Below are 17512 nucleotides of genomic sequence, written 5' to 3' on the forward strand. Positions count from 1 at the left end.
ATAGTCGGTGGAGTCAGTCTCTTGTTGACACAAAGTGACTTCTGGTCATTCTTGCTTTGCTTGAATTCTGGAATAATTATGTAGGGGGTGCATGAGTTTTGGACAGAATACCTGATGTAGGCTAGATTGGATGGAATGCGTGTTGTGAATTGAGAACAGCCAGCTCATGATGTGATACAGCGTTCAGCTGTGCAACAAATATTTTCTTCTTTTTCAATCTTGAGGACTTTTGTAGTGCTGTGTGTATCCACACGTTTGCCCCTTCTGAACTTAAACACGCAGTTAATTTCCTTTCCTAGCTCCTCTTGTTTATGTTGGTAGCTTAGCCATGTCATGTCACGTTGTCAACATTGGATACATGGAGCAGAACATAGTGGGTCATATGTTGCTTTTTGGAAACGTTTTCTTCATAAAACGTGCCAGACAGATTTGGTATCCATTTTATTCCTTAGTAATTAGCTACATGGGTATGCCGTCTTTCAGAACCTGCACTAAAGAGAGAAAAAAGAGTGTGTCCTCATTGTGAACCGGCACTTCTGAAAATGCACTTCCGAATGCGTCTCTGTCCCCAGCACATTTCAAACCAAACTGACGCCCATGCCCACTCTCATGTCATCATAATCATCATCATCACCTATACTTGGAAGCACATTCAATGAAGTCAGCCTCAGATCAACCGTCACCGCTGCAAAAGCATGTTACAGTATCCACTTAGCTCCAGGCAAAGTCACGATGCATACGTCATTAGAGGGAATGCAGGCATCGGCGAGAACAGCTAGGCCGAGGAACCAGAGCAGTTGAATGAATGTGTCAGCAGTTCTGAGGTCTGCTTGAGGTTGTATCAGTGAGGAATGCAGTGCGTGCGGAATTGAGATTATCATACTCATGCCAAAAGCCTGTCTCTGAGCGGATGAGGACATGTTTGATTAAATGCAGTGAAACTGTCGCAACTTTTCTGTTTAATGTAAAACTATGGAGATGGGATTTTGTGTTTGTTTGTGTGTTATGTATTTGTTGGTCATAATCCTACCTGATCCCAATCTTCTATTCACAGGGGGACCCAGGGCCTGAGGGACAACGCGGATTTTCTGGCATGGTGGGACCTCAGGTAGGCAAACCCTCTGTCTGTCTGTCTGACTGACTGACTGACTGACTGACTGACTGACTGACTTAGTCTGTCTATCTCTGTCGCCTTTTCATGCGCTCAGTAATTGCTCAGTAATTAATCCCCTCTGGTTCTCTCTGTTCCAGGGCCCGATAGGGCAAGCTGGCCTTGCTGGATTGAAAGGTGATAAGGTGATCCAAATATTTATATTATTGTAGTGTATATGTGTGTAGTGTGATACTTTTATAAGTTCCGCTACTACTAATACTACCACTTCTACCACTACCACTAACAGTACTACTACTGCTTTTACTACTACTAATACTACTACTGCTTCTGCCACTACTGCTAGTAGTTTTGAGTTCTAATTCCATGTATATCATTTTCATGTTTGATTTATTGGCATGGCCAATGTTTGTGCATAGAAGTGAATGCAAATGCTTTTAACCCATTTTCAAACACAAGAGATTACCGTTGATGTGTCCTTTACTATTATCAATCAGAACTGACACTTGCATGTATTAAATTCTGAAACACTTTTGCCTAACCGTTAAAAAATAAGTAGTTTAAGCGTTTCGTTTTTCTTCAGAGTAACCAACCCCTTTTGCCCTAGGTCTTCCTTTTAGAGTCCTTATGTATGTATGCATGTGCTAAAGTATGTGTTTTTATTGTGATAACTGTGGCACTATAGCATTGTGTTATAATTCTGTGTGATCCTTTGCAACACAGGGTGAAGTGGGACAACGGGGCCAGCCAGGAGAGATTGGTTACCACGGCGACAAGGTATTGCCATGCACATTCATACTGAAACATAGCCTCTCTACCTGTTTGTTCATTCTTGCACCACCACCATTCATATTATTGGGCCAGAGTACTCCAGTATACCAAATGACAAAAGTGTCCAACAAGTGGACTGACTGCTTTAGTCAGGACTTAAATGAATGTGTGTAGGACTGTACCGACTGCATGTTTCAGCACTGTACTGACTGCCCTGTGTGTCTTAGGGGTCTGCTGGTCTACCTGGCCCTGTTGGTCAACGAGGGAATGCAGGACACACGGTAGGTCTGAGGCAATGAGTGTCATCTGTGTTTTAGTATGCACACAGCTGTGTGTTGATGCCCTGCACATATGTGGGTTGATGTCTTAGACGTGTGTGTGTGTGTGTGTGTGTGTGTGTGTGTGTGTGTGGAGGTGGTGAATTATGAAACATAAGTGTGTGTGTATATGTGTTTACATTTTGCTTGCTTATGTCTTTGTGTGTGTGCATTTGTGTCTTTGGGTGTTAGTGTGTTAGGTGTGTGTTAGTTCTATACCAAGCAAAACAAGGAAACACACTGCAAACTATTTGATTTTAGCCTGTAAACCCAAACAAATGTAGGCACATTCACAACAAATCAGTTGTGTTTTGCATTACCTTGGTATGCAAACGCCCATCGTGAGGAAAAATGGCACTGTAAATATGAACCTAAATACCCTCAATCTGGCAATCTGGCGGTATCCAGGCGTAAACAAACTCCATTCAAGCTGAAACATGAAGGGTTTGGTTGCTGGTTAGTCCTCACAACAGTGCTCATAATGCACACAACTTGGAGGCAAACCATGGCACCTGGCACTGCCAAGCGAACACACTGAAGTAATGCAACGTGACCACAACGATCATTATGAGGATTTATGTAGTTGACACTGTGTGTATGTACGCAGCTCTCAGCACATCACATCCAAAAAAAACACTAAAGCGATTCTATGAGTCTTGGATAACCAGAGAGAGAGAGAGAGAAAGAATGAGCAAGGGCACAAAAAAGACTAGATCTGACTAGGTGATTTGTTTTGTTTTGATGTTTGTCAACTGGCGGCTTCCAACAGGGTAGACCTGGTGAGATCGGATTACAGGGACCACCTGGGCCATTGGGACCAAAGGTGAGACATTGGGTTACGACACCCCACCGGCTGACACCCCTGCCTTGAGCTTTGGAGTACAACTTTCGGTCACATGTAACTGTATACAAGATGAGCCTGATTTGCAGCAGGTATACATTTAAAAAGGTCAACTGAGCAGTTTTGAAAGGCCTTGGAAGGTATCCCAGATTGCCAAGCAGTCCCAGATGCAGGTTGACTCAAAGGCTGAGACGTACGCTGTACTCCCTTAACCGATGTTGTGGGTTGTATATATAAAATGGTTGCAAATGTAAGGATAAATTATGAAGAAATAACTACATCGACATGGAATCCTGCAGAATTCCTTGGTCATAGTGGGATCACTTTATACTGACCTTTCTCAATGATAATCTGTATTATCTTCCTAAATTTTGAGAAACCATGCATCCAAATATGCTTATATATGCGAAAGAGATCTAGTCCGTATGACAAATCTGTATTTTATTTCATAAATCTTTCAACATTTTGTGTCGATGGTTCACAAAATTCATGTCATGAAAGGCAGCCTAAATAGTAGCTATAATAGATTATTAATTTACATGCCAATTTAACTTCAGCACTTCAGTTATTATTATGGGTCTTGTCAACTTAAAATTCCTTCCCTTTCTCCCCTTATCCCTCTTCCACTGTTTATTCCTCAGGGTTTTCCAGGGGATATTGGAATACCAGGGCCAAATGGCCCCCCTGGACCAAAGGTATCACTGTATGGAAAACTGTTATGTGACTGAATACATGTTGTTGTTGATGTTTTAAAGGAGACATATTATGGTGTTTCCCCAGCAAGTAAACATAGTATATGAGTTCCAGAAAATATATTTTTGAAGCGGTTTCCTGGAAATAGCTATTAGGAAAAGAAATCTTGCCTACTGCTATTCCCCTATGTTTCAGTCCCTTCAGAATGTGCTGTTTCTGGTGTGTGTAGCTTTAATGCAAAGAGCTGCTGCCCAATGCACACAAATGAGCTGTCAGAGAGAACCAAAGTATGGAAGAGAAGTGATTGTTGCTGTTTGCGGACTCCCGGAGCTCTACATCTATATAATAATAATAATAATAATAATAATAATAATAATAATAATAATAATAATAATAATAATAATAACACATAGGTATCTACATAATATAATATCAAGGCCAAAAGCTATGTGCGCCTTGGATGATATTATGAATCATAAAGACTGTGTCCGACGTCTCTCGTACTTCCACATCAAGTAAAGACTCATAGTGGGGTTATCTCGGCCATGGTTGAGAAGAACCGGGGGAAAGGAACTTTGTATTTGACTCTGAAGTCCAGTTTGAACCACGACATGGAGGAGAAAGGGATTGTACTCCCGGAGCTGAGCTGCCGGTCTGCCGCCATGCTCCCCCGCCGGAGCTGCCGGACTGCCGCCAGAGCTTCGGCGGCAGTCCGGCAGCTCCAGCGGACTCCCTGCCAGACAGTCACATCAAACTGAAAAATTAGACATCTATTTTTGTATGGAATCTCCCTGCTTCTGAAATGCTCGAACACCTCCACCCAGTGCTCATCTGCTGGTCCACAAAATCGTATCTATGCTCGGATTGGAGGGGGGTGGGGAAGTGGGTGGCAATATTAAAATGTGCCCCCTTCCTTCGTAGGAGGGGGCGCCGAAATGTACTTGCTCGTTTGGTAACTGTAGGCGGGGTACTTTCAGAAATGCATATCTCACTAAAAAAATCATGTACAGACTTATTTCAAAGTTTACATGCGTGTGGGAGCACCAGAGACCCTAAACAACACCCCAAATCCCAGGAAAAGGGTTTTTTTTGTCATAATATGTCCCCTTATCCATTGATGAAGAATAACTTATGAAATGTCTTGACAGCAAAGTATTTGATTTAATTTTAGAGCATGATCATTGGCAGTAATACAGGCAGCTTAACAACATCGAAACAAAAGGAGTGACCATTGTGGAGAGTTAAGGATTGGCCATAACACTCTCCCATGACGGGAGAGACCAAGTTAATTTGCAATACACTATGGGGGGAGTGGACCCATCTGCAAGGCGGCAAGACGGTTAAAGGAATCAACAAAACAGATGAGTCAGTAGATTGGCATGGCCTCAGAATCAGACTTCGTGGCTACAGTGGCAATGCAAATACAGACTTAGTAACACCTTTCAATTAAAGAGGAAGCAAGACCTCTCTAGGTCCAAGGAGATTGTATACAAATTTATTTTCAATTGACTACTCATTGTAAAGACAAGGTTTAAATAATTTATATTATAGTTATTCCACGACATCTAACCATGCATCACAACTGTTCCTCTATCCCTCCATCCAATCATCCATCATCCCCCTACTCGTACATCATCCATCCATCAACACACCAATCCACTCATCTATCCGTCTATCCACCCATCTATCCACCCATCCATCTACTCATCCACCCATCCACTCATTCACCCATCTATGAACTCATCCACCAAGCCAACCATCCATCCACCCATCCAGCCACCCTCCATCCAGTCATTGATACATCATACTTCATCCTTTTCTCAACTCGTATCAAATCTACTCATCGACCCATGCATTAAACCATGCTTCTTCTTTCCTTTAGGGTATTCAGGGTGCCATCGGGCCCCAGGGGTCACCAGGGCCGAAAGGAAATGAGGTGAGGCCTGTTCCTCACTCACCTTTATTGAGCATATCTACTGCGCCTGTGAGAAGTTGGAATAAGGTGGTTGAGACAGTGGAGACAGCTTTTGGGAACCCTGCCTTTTGGTGGTATATTTGATTGGACCATTTTGGGATCTTTGACAATCGACTTCATCTTGAGTAGTGAGAACTTTAGACCAAGTTGGTCCTGCTGAAATCAAATAATCCCTCTAGGATCTGTGGTCATTTTTGTCACAGGACACAACGATTTTAATAATTGGAAATGTGTGTCTTTTGTATTGGACTCAAGATCATAGGAGTCAATCTTGAGGTTGATATAAGCATTCTTTACAAGTTTTTTAAGACGCAGCTTTTTAGAAGTTAATGGCTCCTGAGGGCTTTCATTTTTTGTGTAGTCTTCCCTTGTAGTCAGATGGAAGACATTGGTCCATAGATGATATGTGCAAAGGGATTTTTATATAAGTCAAAAATCTAGCATCCCCTCCGAATTTAGTGTTTTTAACACAAAAAAAAATCTATCCGACCGAAGTCATAGGTTTTTGAGGCAGATTTGTTCACCATGAGTATATGCAGACCTGGGCAGGGTTTCATGACTGGGTAACCCTTCCTATTACAGTCCCCTAATTACTAGGTATTTACCCGGTAAATCATAGTGTATTACTGGGTAATTACCACTGGTAATAAGAAGGTAAATACAGAGGAATTACAGCTAAAGAACTAAATAAAACCTCCACTATTAACCATCAAACCAACTAAGTACCATGTAGTTGTAACTGTTTTAGGTTGGTAATAACTCTATATATATTATTGTGCTCTTTGGAAACGATATTATTGTGTACTTCCTAGGAAATTAGGCAACCAATTCCTAGAAACACCTATTAATTCAAGTTACAATTGTAGTTATCCCTGTTGGGAACAGCCCAAGTTTAATGATGTACTATCTAGAAATTATCAAAGTACTTTCCAATAAATTACTTTTTCTGACAGTTATTATTCATAGCTACACCCATTTAGAAAGGGTTTATTCGATTTACCTTAGAGACTATGGAATTACCTACCTGGTAACAACCTCCGCAGGAAACGTTTTCCTCTAGTGTCATGGTACATCTTCTTACATCAGTAAGTAAGCTGAAACTGTAGTGTAAAAGGAAGCCTTGTTTGTTTCCATGGTATTACCAGGTTCTTACCATATAATTTGTAATACATACATTCCATTGTCCACGCAGTAAACTGGAACTTGTACCATGTACGTCAGGGGTCGGCAACTGGCGGCCCGCAGGCCATAACTGGCCCGCCAGCCATAATAACCGGCCCGCCAGATTATTCTTATAGTTATATGATTATTGTTATTATTTATTTATTATTATTAATCTTTTTGAATATCGAATATCTATATCTGTTAGCTTACATGTAAAGGGCCAGATACAGTGAACTTCTTTTTCTTTCACAACCGTTTTTGAATTTAAATGTATCAAATCCAGCTACTACTCCTGGAAGGTTAGAGACACACTCGTCACAGTCACGCGTAAGCTGCGAGGGACTGAGCGGGAGTTATTAGAAACGATGCAATATTAAATGAAACAGAACCCCCCTCTATAGGCCTATATACAACAACCATAGCGACCCGACATTACATACTTTTGTGTGATACTGCATGTAGAGAAAGGCAGGAGCTGTTGACAAAAGATTTAAGACGCCAAGCTCTGAGACTTTGCTGTTTAACGCAAGTAGAGTCTCTGATGAGGCTACTTCGCCTACAGGTCTTCTAACGGTGAGTAGGCTAGGATCGGGGGTTTGTGTGTGAGTCAGCACCCGCCGTGGTGTGTGTGTGTGTGTGTTGTGTGAAGTGTTTTAAGAGTGGTTGGCTGCTTTTTTAAGGTGCGCACTACTGCCCTCTCTCCAGCATAAGGCCTTTCTACACTGCAAAGCCGGTTCGGTCGAGGCTTGGCAAACCCGGCGATTTCACCGTCTTATCTCAAGTTTCCTGTGTAAAACCGAGGGGGTAAAATCCCCCGTTCGTCACAGCGCAGGCTTTCTTGGTTCACTGGAAGGCGGGGCTGAGCACAGAGTTTAGACCTCTTTAGAATAATTTGCATATTCCCAAATGTTTTGATTTTTTTATGAATGAAGACACCCGCACGCAAGAATGAGTTCACGTCTGAGTGTAGGCTACAAACGCGATTAACTATTTACAAGTGAAAAAACGCCAAAATATTCTTTATTTTGCTGACCACTTGTTTTTTATCCCGACAAAAGCCTCGTAAGGACAGTTGCTCTGCGTCTCTCTCGTAGATCTTTTAACGTCTTTGTTTAATACGACTGCATCACCTTCTCTCACATGATCAGCAGCTCGCGGATTTCACTTTCTCTCCAGTTAGAACTGCTCATGATGATATCGCTGCGTTGTCTCTGTGGACAGTGCAGCAACACCTCTACCCAAGCCCCCCCCCCCCCCAATAAAACCCAATAAACCGCCAATGTGTGTAGGGTCCGCAAGGGTAAATTGGGGTGCTAGCTCAAGCAAGCAATTTACCTCACACGCGGACCGTGCAGCGAAAAAGACGTGCACAAGACGGCATATACACTGCCAAATTTGTCGACAGGAAAGGGGGAGCGGCTTTAAGCGTGGCCTTTGCATACAATGAGACCCTTTCTACGGACACGTTTACCTGACAGACTCCACTGGAGAACCAGGCTGACAACCGCACAACTTTTTCACTTTCATATTTAGGGTTAGGACTAAGACTTATAGGGGGACGAGATCAGCAAATATAGTCATTCAAATACCAACTGGATGTCCCCCGCTCGGCTACATTATGAAATAACTTATTATTTTTCAATGCAATAATCACTATCGCGTTTGCTGTTTATAACATGATCAGGCATGACATTAACGTGTTTATACAAACACGTGACATACACTTGTTTATATGTACGTTTTTGTAGTCATCTAGCGTGTTGTAGGCATATGACTAAGCCAGCTGATGAGCCTGCTTCGCAGTTCCAGATGCACTTTCATTAATCAATTCCTTGAACTAGCCTTTGATAATGTTCTGTCCCGCTACCTAGTGGCTTGAAAAAAAATTGACCCGAGGCCAAACTTAGTTGCCGACCCCGGTGTATGTTCTGCAATGTTACTAAGTAAAACATGACAATTTACCCAGTAAGTAAGCTGAAACTCTACTGTAAAAGGAAGCCTCATTTGTGACCATGGTATTACCAGGTTCTTACCATATCATTTGTAATAGATTATTCCCTTTTCTATGCAATCAACACAAACTTGTACCATATATGTTTTGCAACGTCGTTCACCAGTAGTTAAGCACTTTAATATTAGTTATAAAACCCCAAACCACTGTTGATGAAAGGCATATTAAAATTAAACAAAATCAAAGGCTTAGCTTTCAAACAATGCATATCTCACAAACAGGCACTGAACACTGAAAATATGGGACAAAAAAAAGAGACGTCCACATCAACTCAATTTAAATGTTACTGATGGTATTTTGATAAAACACATAACAGTGTTATGGCAAGTGACCAAAATGCAGACTGCTTCAGACTCTACAATTTTAATAAGTGGTGAATGCCATGCAGCAATCTGCCTATGGGTGCATCTTTGTGGTCATTCGCAAACCAATGAGTCCACTCGATGAATGAGATGGCTCTTTAGTGTCCTCTCTGTGCGGTTTCCCTGCAGTCTCCACACCTGGGATTTGTAGGCTGACCAAGCCCTGACCAGGTACCTCCAAATCTCCCCTTACATACCGTAATAAAGTATCAGAAGACAAGAAAATAAACATTAGGACTGTCAATTAATGAACATTTCTAGAACATGTAAAACTCAAAGATTATTTTGTTTGCCAGTTAAGAAAGGATGCTGGTCCTCTGGCCATTGTGTTTGGTCATATTAAAAAGAAAAAAAGGCATAGCCATAATTACAGTTAATAGGGCGGGAGGGGACAGGCTGTTAGCTCCGGTTAGAGCTTTAGAATCAAGCTAGCGGGGCTTCTGTCTTTCAAAAACTCAGACATGTTGTTTAAAACCTGTAACACCAAACGTATTAAAATATCCGGATTTAATCGGGCTCTGTCCCATAAATACAGTTTATAGGACAGGAACGGACAGGCTCTGTTAGCCCCGGTTAGCGCGATGCTTAAGTGCAGCTCTACCGGAGCATGCTGCCTCAGCAGGTACAAGTAAGCATCCGGTTTGATATTCGCCGGATATTCGGTTTTGGTTTACCACGCAATTGGATTCATCAACACAATTGCACTACATGACGGGTGTAGTATTGTGACGACAGTTAAGAACACTGTATCCTGAAAAATCACAAAGACATGTTGTTGCTATCGATGTCTGTGCAACAACGTCATCTACGTTCTGGCTGCTACCTGTTTTAGGGACCGTCTACAAATTACACTCACAGACTGGAGACGTTACCATGGAATTGTTTCAGGAAATGAATCAGATATAAAAAAAGAAATACATTTTGTCATTCTGATTGTCAACAGATAACACTTATTATTGTTAAACAGGATGCAATTAATAGTTTCAAATATAGTTTAGTCGATTTTGTCGAATATTAAACTATTTACTGCATTCTGATTAACTTTAATGCAATATATTTGTGTGATTTATTTCCTGAAACAATTCCATGGTAACGTCTCTACCACCAGTCTGTGAGTGTAATTTGTAGACGGTCCCTAAAACAGGTAGCAGCCAGAACGTAGATGACGTTGTTGCACAGACATCGATAGCAACAACATGCATTTGTGATTTTTCGCGATACGGTGTGCTAAACTGTCGTCAACATACTACACCCGTAATGTAGTCCATTTGTGTTGATGAATCCTATTGCGTGGTAATCCAAAACCGAATATCCGGCGAATATCAAACCGGATGCTAACTTGTACCTGCTGAGGCAGCATGCTCCGGTAGAGCTGCTCTTTAACATCGCGCTAACCGGGGCTAACAGAGCCTGTCCCTTCCCGTCCTATTAACTGTATTTATGGGACAGAGCCCGATTAAATCCGGATATTTTAATAAGTTGGGTGTTATAGGTTTTAAACAACATGTCCGAAATGTTTGAACGACAGAAGCTCCGCTATCTCGATGCTAAAGCGCTAACCGGAGCTAACAGCCTGTCCCCTCCCGTCCTATTAACTGTACCTATGGCTATGCCTTATTTCTTTTTTAATATGACCAAACACAATGGCCAGAGGACCAGCATCCTTTCTTAACTGGCAAACCAAATAATCTTTGAGTTTTACATGTTCTAGAAATGTTCATTAATTGACAGTCCTAATGTTTATTTTCTTGTCTTCTGATACTTTATTACAGCATGGAAGGGGAGATTTGGAGGTACCTGGTCAGGGCTTGGTCAGCCTACAAATCCCAGGTGTGGAGACTGCAGGGAAACCGCACAGAGAGGACACGAAAGAGCCATCTTTCATTCATCGAGTGGACTCATTGGTTTGCGAATAACCACAAAGATGCTCCCATAGGCAGATTGCTGCATGGCATTCGCGACTTATTCAAATTGTAGAGGTTGAAGCAGCCTGCATTTTGGTCACTTGCCAGTCATGTGTTTTATCAAAACACCATCAGAAACATTTGAATTGAGTTGATGTGGACAGCTCTTTTTTTTGTCCGATATTTTCAGTGTTCAGTGCCTGTTTGTGAGATATGCATTGTTTGAAAGGTAAGCCTTTGATTTTGTTTAATTTTAATATGCCTTTCGTCAACAGTGGTTTGGGGTTTTATAACTAAAATTAAAGTGCTTAACTACTGGTGAACGACGTTGCAGAACATATATGGTACAAGTTTGTGTTGATTGCATAGAAAATGGAATAATCTATTACTAATGATATGGTAAGAACCTGGTAATACCATGGAAACAAACAAGGCTTCCTTTAACAGTACAGTTTCAGCTTACTTACTGGGTAAATTGTCATTTTTTACTTAGTAACGTTGCAGAACGTACTAGTTCCAGTTTACTGCATGGACAATGGAATGTATCTATTACAAATTATATGGTAAGAACCTGGTTATACCATGGAAACAAACAAGGCTTCCTCTTACAGTACAGTTTCAGCTTACTTACTGGGTAAATTGTCATGTTTTACTTAGTAACGTTGCAGAACGTACATGGTACAAGTTCCGGTTTACTGCATGGACAATGGAATGTATCCATTACAAAAATCATATGGTAATAAAGTGGTAACGTCATGGAAACAAACAAGTTTGTACCCAGTATTTAAGAAGAGAAACCATGACACTAGCGGAAAATGGTTCCTGCAGAGGTTGTTACCAGGTAAGTAATTCCATAGATTCTAAGGTAAATCGAAGAAACCCTTTCTAAATGGGTATAGCTATGAATAATAGCTCTGTAAGAAAAAATAATTTATTGGAAAGTACTGTGCTAATTTCTAGATAGTACATTAAACTTGGGCTGTTACCAACATAAACCTTGGATAACTACAAATGTAACTTGAATTAATAGGTGTTTCTAAGAATTGGTTGCCTAATTTCCTAGGCAGTACACAATAATATCTGAGTTATTACCAACCTAAAACAGTTATAACTACAGTTGATGGGTAATAGTGGAGGTTTTATTTAGTTATTTAGCTCTAATTCCTCTGTTTTTACCTTCTTATTACCAGTGGTAATTACCCAGTAATATACTATGAGTTACCATATATTTACCGGGTAAATCATCTGTGTGTACCTCCTTATTACCCAGTAATACACTATGATTGACCATTTATTTCCCGGGTAAATACCCTAGACATATTATAGAATGGACAGCGGATTCCAAAATGGCGCCCGTTCATTCCTATGAAAATGCTTGTCGCAGGGCAACAACAAGGAGAGATTTGCTTCCGCATCATGGGAGCCTAGCCACGCCCTACTTCATGACGTACCAGATACAGAAATATTTATTGTTTTCTAGCATTGTTAGCATTATAGCATCATAAGCGAGAGGTCTGAGCGATCGCAGTCGCATTGTTTACCGACCATGGAAGTATAAGTTTACTTCATAAATATGAAAGATTGCTCCATATAACACCATCAACATAGTAAATGTATCTAGGCCTAGAAAAAATACAGTTCAATGTTTTTGCTTAAGAAACAGATTCCTTCCAACTATTTATAAAAAAATGCAATCAAAAATTGATATATAAATAAATGGTTACATATTGATCAGCAATGAGGTTGGAGTAGCCTACCCACATAAATAATTGTAATGCACCAACATTGTTAACTGTCACACAGCTCAACAAGCAAATGAAACATTTAATACTAACGCAACTGAAATGTTTATTAGGCTATTAACAATATTATGAAAATGATACCGTAATGCCCCCGTTCTTTGTCTTTGGATCTTTTGAATAAATGGATCAATACATGGTGAATCGTAATGATCGCAAGCAGAGGAACGTGAGTCATTGAGCAGCAGCTAAACCAGTCTAAAAATCCCTTTCACTAAAACACTTTTAGTGTGTTTAACCCTAACCATCAACGTCATTCATGTTAAGTAAAAGGAAAAACCTCGGACACGAGAAGTTAACGGAGCCGTGCACTAGGCCCTCTCGAATGCCGGGCCGAAACAACATTTCTTTCACTACGACTCCTTTCAGCTGCCCACCCCTCCTTCTCCAGCAAAAAATAACATAAAACGGGTAATAAAACGCTTGAGGTGGCGTTTTGAAAAGAGAAAACTTACATTTTTCTAGAACATGGTATAAAGATATTTATGAGCCTTTGATTGATATCCAGACATTTTTTGCGGAGACACATTCCTGTTCCCCACTTGTATTGGAGTGAACGGAGATATCTACTTCTGGGCCCCTTGAATCGAGTGACCCGTCCACAGCCCGCGGAAACAGCTGCAATACCAGGCTTGGCCGCTGAGCACTGGTGGATTGCGGAAGTATGCACTGTTCCTGGGGGCTTGGCAAATACCTAGTAATTAGGAGACTTTAAAAGGAAGGGTTACCCATGACGGTAAGTCAAAGGGGTCAAGGGATATGCTTGTTCAAATTTTGTGTTTTTGGACAATTGCTATAGCGCCACCTTTGGCCCAATCAGAGTAATTTTCATAAAAAGGGACACACCAGTTTTTGCTGTGTAAGTCATTCTGGCGGAATAATAATGTAACTAATGATTACAGTAGGTAGTCTAACCCTTTGTGCTTAGCCCCCTTATTAACAGTTCTGTATGGGGTCAGAACAGTCTCATTAATAATGTATGCACAGAGAAGGATTCACAAATATACATATATTTTGTGATCTATACATAAATTACTCTCTTCTCAGAAATACATTTCACACACAGATGGATATCGGTATGTATAAATGTAAAATAAATCCATAAACAAAAATAAGTTTCACAAACACATTTATAATCAACACACAAATGTGTCTTGTTTAAAATCAATGTTATATAAATCCATAAATATATGAATTAATAAAAAATATTTGCAATTTCATACAAAATGTATTTGGATTTTGTTATATTTATAAACAAACTGTTAAACCTGAATTTACAAGACGCTTTTAATTTGTGAACTAGTTTGCATTTGTGTGTGAACTGGTCTGTTTTTATATGTGGATTTTTCAGACTCGTGACGCTGCTGGATTCACGATTGGATTTTTTTCAACAAGGAACTCTCTGTAGCCAATCAGATGCCTCCCTCGGTTTCGACTGGGTTTTTGGATTGTCGTCACCGTGAAAGTAATAAACGATTATTAATGCTACTTTAACGGCACCTACAATCCAAAAACCCAGTCGAAACTAGATTGCAATAATATTTCCCATAGACATAGACCTCTGAAGAATAAGTCCTGCCCGCGAGGCTCCAGTTCCCTAGGTCAAATGTCTGTGGGAATAACATGGGTTTTTTGAATGATCGTACATAACAAACTCTGTAGGTGGCGAAGAAGTAAAAGCTGCGTCACGTTTTGAACTACACACTTTTTTCATCTAGTTTCGCCTTCGACTGCCTTGGAGGCGGGACTTATTCTTCAGAGGTCTATCTGACCGAGGGAACCGGGAGGCTCGGAGGTGGGACTTATTCTTCAGAGTTCGGGACTGCAAAAATGAGATTGGCTGAAAACGAGGGAGGCATCTGAATGGTTACAGAGTGTTTCTTGTTGAAAAAAAAGCATTCGTGAATCCAGTCACGTCAGGAGAGTCTCAAAAATCCACATATAAATACAGACCAGTTCACACACAAATGCAAACAAGTTCACAAATGAAAAGCATCTTGTAAATTCAAGTTTAACAGTTTTTATATAAATGTAAGAGCATCCAAAAACATTTTAGATGAAAATTGCAAATATTTTTTTAATTCATATATTTATGGATTTATATTACATTTATTTAAAACAAGACACATTTGTGTGTGTATCAGAAATGTGTGATCCTTATTTTTGTTTATGGATTTATTTAAAATTTATACATACCGATATCCATTCGTGTGTGCATTGAAATGTATTTGTGCGAAGAGAGTAATTTATGTAAAAATCACAAAATACATTTGTGAATCCGTCTCTGTGCATTCATTATTAATGAGACTATTCTGACCCCATAGTTCTGCTGGTGTGTGTGTGTGTGTGTGTGTGTGTGTGTGTGTGTGTGTGTGAATATCGGTAACTAACCTACACTATACTACTGCAGGGCGATGAAGGACAATTTGGCTCACTTGGAAGTCCTGGAGGCGCAGTAAGTACTTGATGCATACATCCACGTTTAGCCAAACAACCACACACATACACACTGTTTGGCTCAAACACAGAGCAAGCAGTGTCTCTGACCAACCCTGTCGCCGGAAGAACACTCAGCTATGTGAACGTTTCTGCAGATCACGGATACGTTGAATCTCAACGTTTCTTACCAAAACTACTCTTCATATCAACGTAGTGGTTTTTAACTGCTAAAGGTGATTTTGATGTGCTTTTGGTCTTTCGGGAAATATAACCAGGGTAGGCTATTTCTGATAAATCAGATAAATACGTTTTTGTTGCTGCCTAGTTTTCACATCATGACAGTTTATTTTCTAGTTAGTGTACTTTGAAAATGGATCCCAATTTAAGAGCACATCATGAGTTAGCTATTCATTTTAATGATGAATAAAAGTTGATACATTTATATTATTTGGGCTGAGTTTCTTTTATCTTTTGGCCTCATATTGATTTTATTAGAAATTAAACAAATAATAGTCTCTGAATTCTGTAAATTATTTGTTTCAGTTTAAACCCCCATTATAACATTGGAATAATTTCAATAGCTCATTCAGATGGATTATTTATTTGAATGACCTCAAGGCTTCTCTGCTGGTTTCCCCCTAAATCTACTTATTCTTTTTTTTTTATTGTATATACCTTCAATTTAAATGTATAACTAGACCTGTTTTTAGACATGTTATACGGTCTGTGCATTTAATTAATTTATCCATCCTGTTTTGTATGGATAACACACACGTAAAAGATAAAAAAAAAAACGATTTTTTTATTTTAAATGGCTGTTAATTTCAATGTTTTGTGCCTTAGGACCCCATTGAAAACGAAATGCTGCATGTAAAGGGCTTCATCCTTTCATTCAATTTCTTAAAGGTCCCATGGCATGCTACTATATAAATGCTTTAATATAGATATTAGTAGGCCCCAAACACAGTATTTGAAGATGTTCCCGAAATTCAGCCGTGCTGCAGAATTACAGCCACTACGAGCCAGTCGCACATTGAGCTTTCCGTAAATGCGCCGTTTCGGTGTCTGTAGCTTTAATGCAAATGAGGAGGAGAGAGGTGGGTCAAGGAGGTGGGTGGGGGTGTGGCCCTGAGCAGCTTGCAGCCACGGTACCATGCGCTCTGTTTACAGTGGATGTATCTCAATGGCGAGGACATCACAGCCTTTAGAAGTGTTCTGTAAATACTCTAGAACACACGGGAGTCCTGGGGCTCTATATCTAAATAATATCATATTATACATAGATATCTATATCATATAATACATATCATCATGGCCAAAAGCGGTGTCAGCCTCCAGACGATATTATGAATCTCAACGGCCGCGTCGGGTTCTCTGACGTCTCTGGTTCTTCCACGTCCACATCAATCTGAAGTAGACTGAACCATGACATGGAGGACAAAGGGATTGATGCCCGCGATTGTTGATCGCGGTTGTCTCCCGCCGGAGCCTCGCTGCCGAGGGACCACCGCCTCGGCAGCGGTCAGTGCTTAGGCACCACCGCCTCCTGCAGCGCTGAGGCGGTGGTCCCTCGGCAGCAGGAAGCAGGGCTCAAGCGGGAGACATTCGCGGCCAACAATCCCTTTCTCCTCCATGTCGTGGTTCATGTACTTCAGGGAGTCAAAGCCAAAGTTCCTTTCCCCCAATTCATTCTCAACCATGGCTGAGATAACCCCCACTACGAGTCTCGTTGTGGAAATACTAGAGACGAGATTCCGACATGTTTTGCGCCATAACACCAACAGCAGAACGGTTATCCAAATAACAAGGAAGTGTACAACACTTGCGGTACAGTCCTGGAGCTCTATATCTAAATAATATCATACAATACATAGATATCTATATCATATAATACACATTATCACGGCCAAAAGCTTTGTGCGCCTCCAGACGATATTATGAATCACAAACGACTTCGTCGGGTTCTCCGATGTCTCTGGTTCTTCCACATCCACATCAATCTGAAATAAACTGAACCGCATGCTGCCAGCTGCCCGCTGCCAGGCGTTGGTGCTTCGCGGCGGTGGTGCCTCGTGGCAACTGGCGGCAGGCAGCATATCGCAGTTCATGTATTTCAGGGAGTCAA

General features: G+C 40.7%; 1 protein-coding gene across 2 annotated transcripts in view; it reads left to right on the forward strand.

Annotated features, from left to right (window-relative positions):
* The window catches only part of col24a1 (collagen type XXIV alpha 1 chain), a 187719-nt gene that overhangs the window by 59122 nt on the left and 111085 nt on the right, over positions 1–17512 (forward strand). For both annotated transcript variants that reach the window (XM_079740272.1, XM_079740273.1), the window contains 8 exons: positions 1055–1108; positions 1252–1296; positions 1835–1888; positions 2110–2163; positions 2969–3022; positions 3682–3735; positions 5616–5669; positions 15359–15403. In XM_079740272.1, coding sequence (XP_079596398.1) covers positions 1055–1108; positions 1252–1296; positions 1835–1888; positions 2110–2163; positions 2969–3022; positions 3682–3735; positions 5616–5669; positions 15359–15403 — 414 coding nt within the window. The remainder of the gene's footprint in view (positions 1–1054; positions 1109–1251; positions 1297–1834; positions 1889–2109; positions 2164–2968; positions 3023–3681; positions 3736–5615; positions 5670–15358; positions 15404–17512) is intronic.

The sequence above is a fragment of the Pollachius pollachius genome (genome assembly GCF_949987615.1).
Source record: "Pollachius pollachius genome assembly, chromosome: 7".
Lineage (NCBI taxonomy): Eukaryota > Metazoa > Chordata > Actinopteri > Gadiformes > Gadidae > Pollachius > Pollachius pollachius.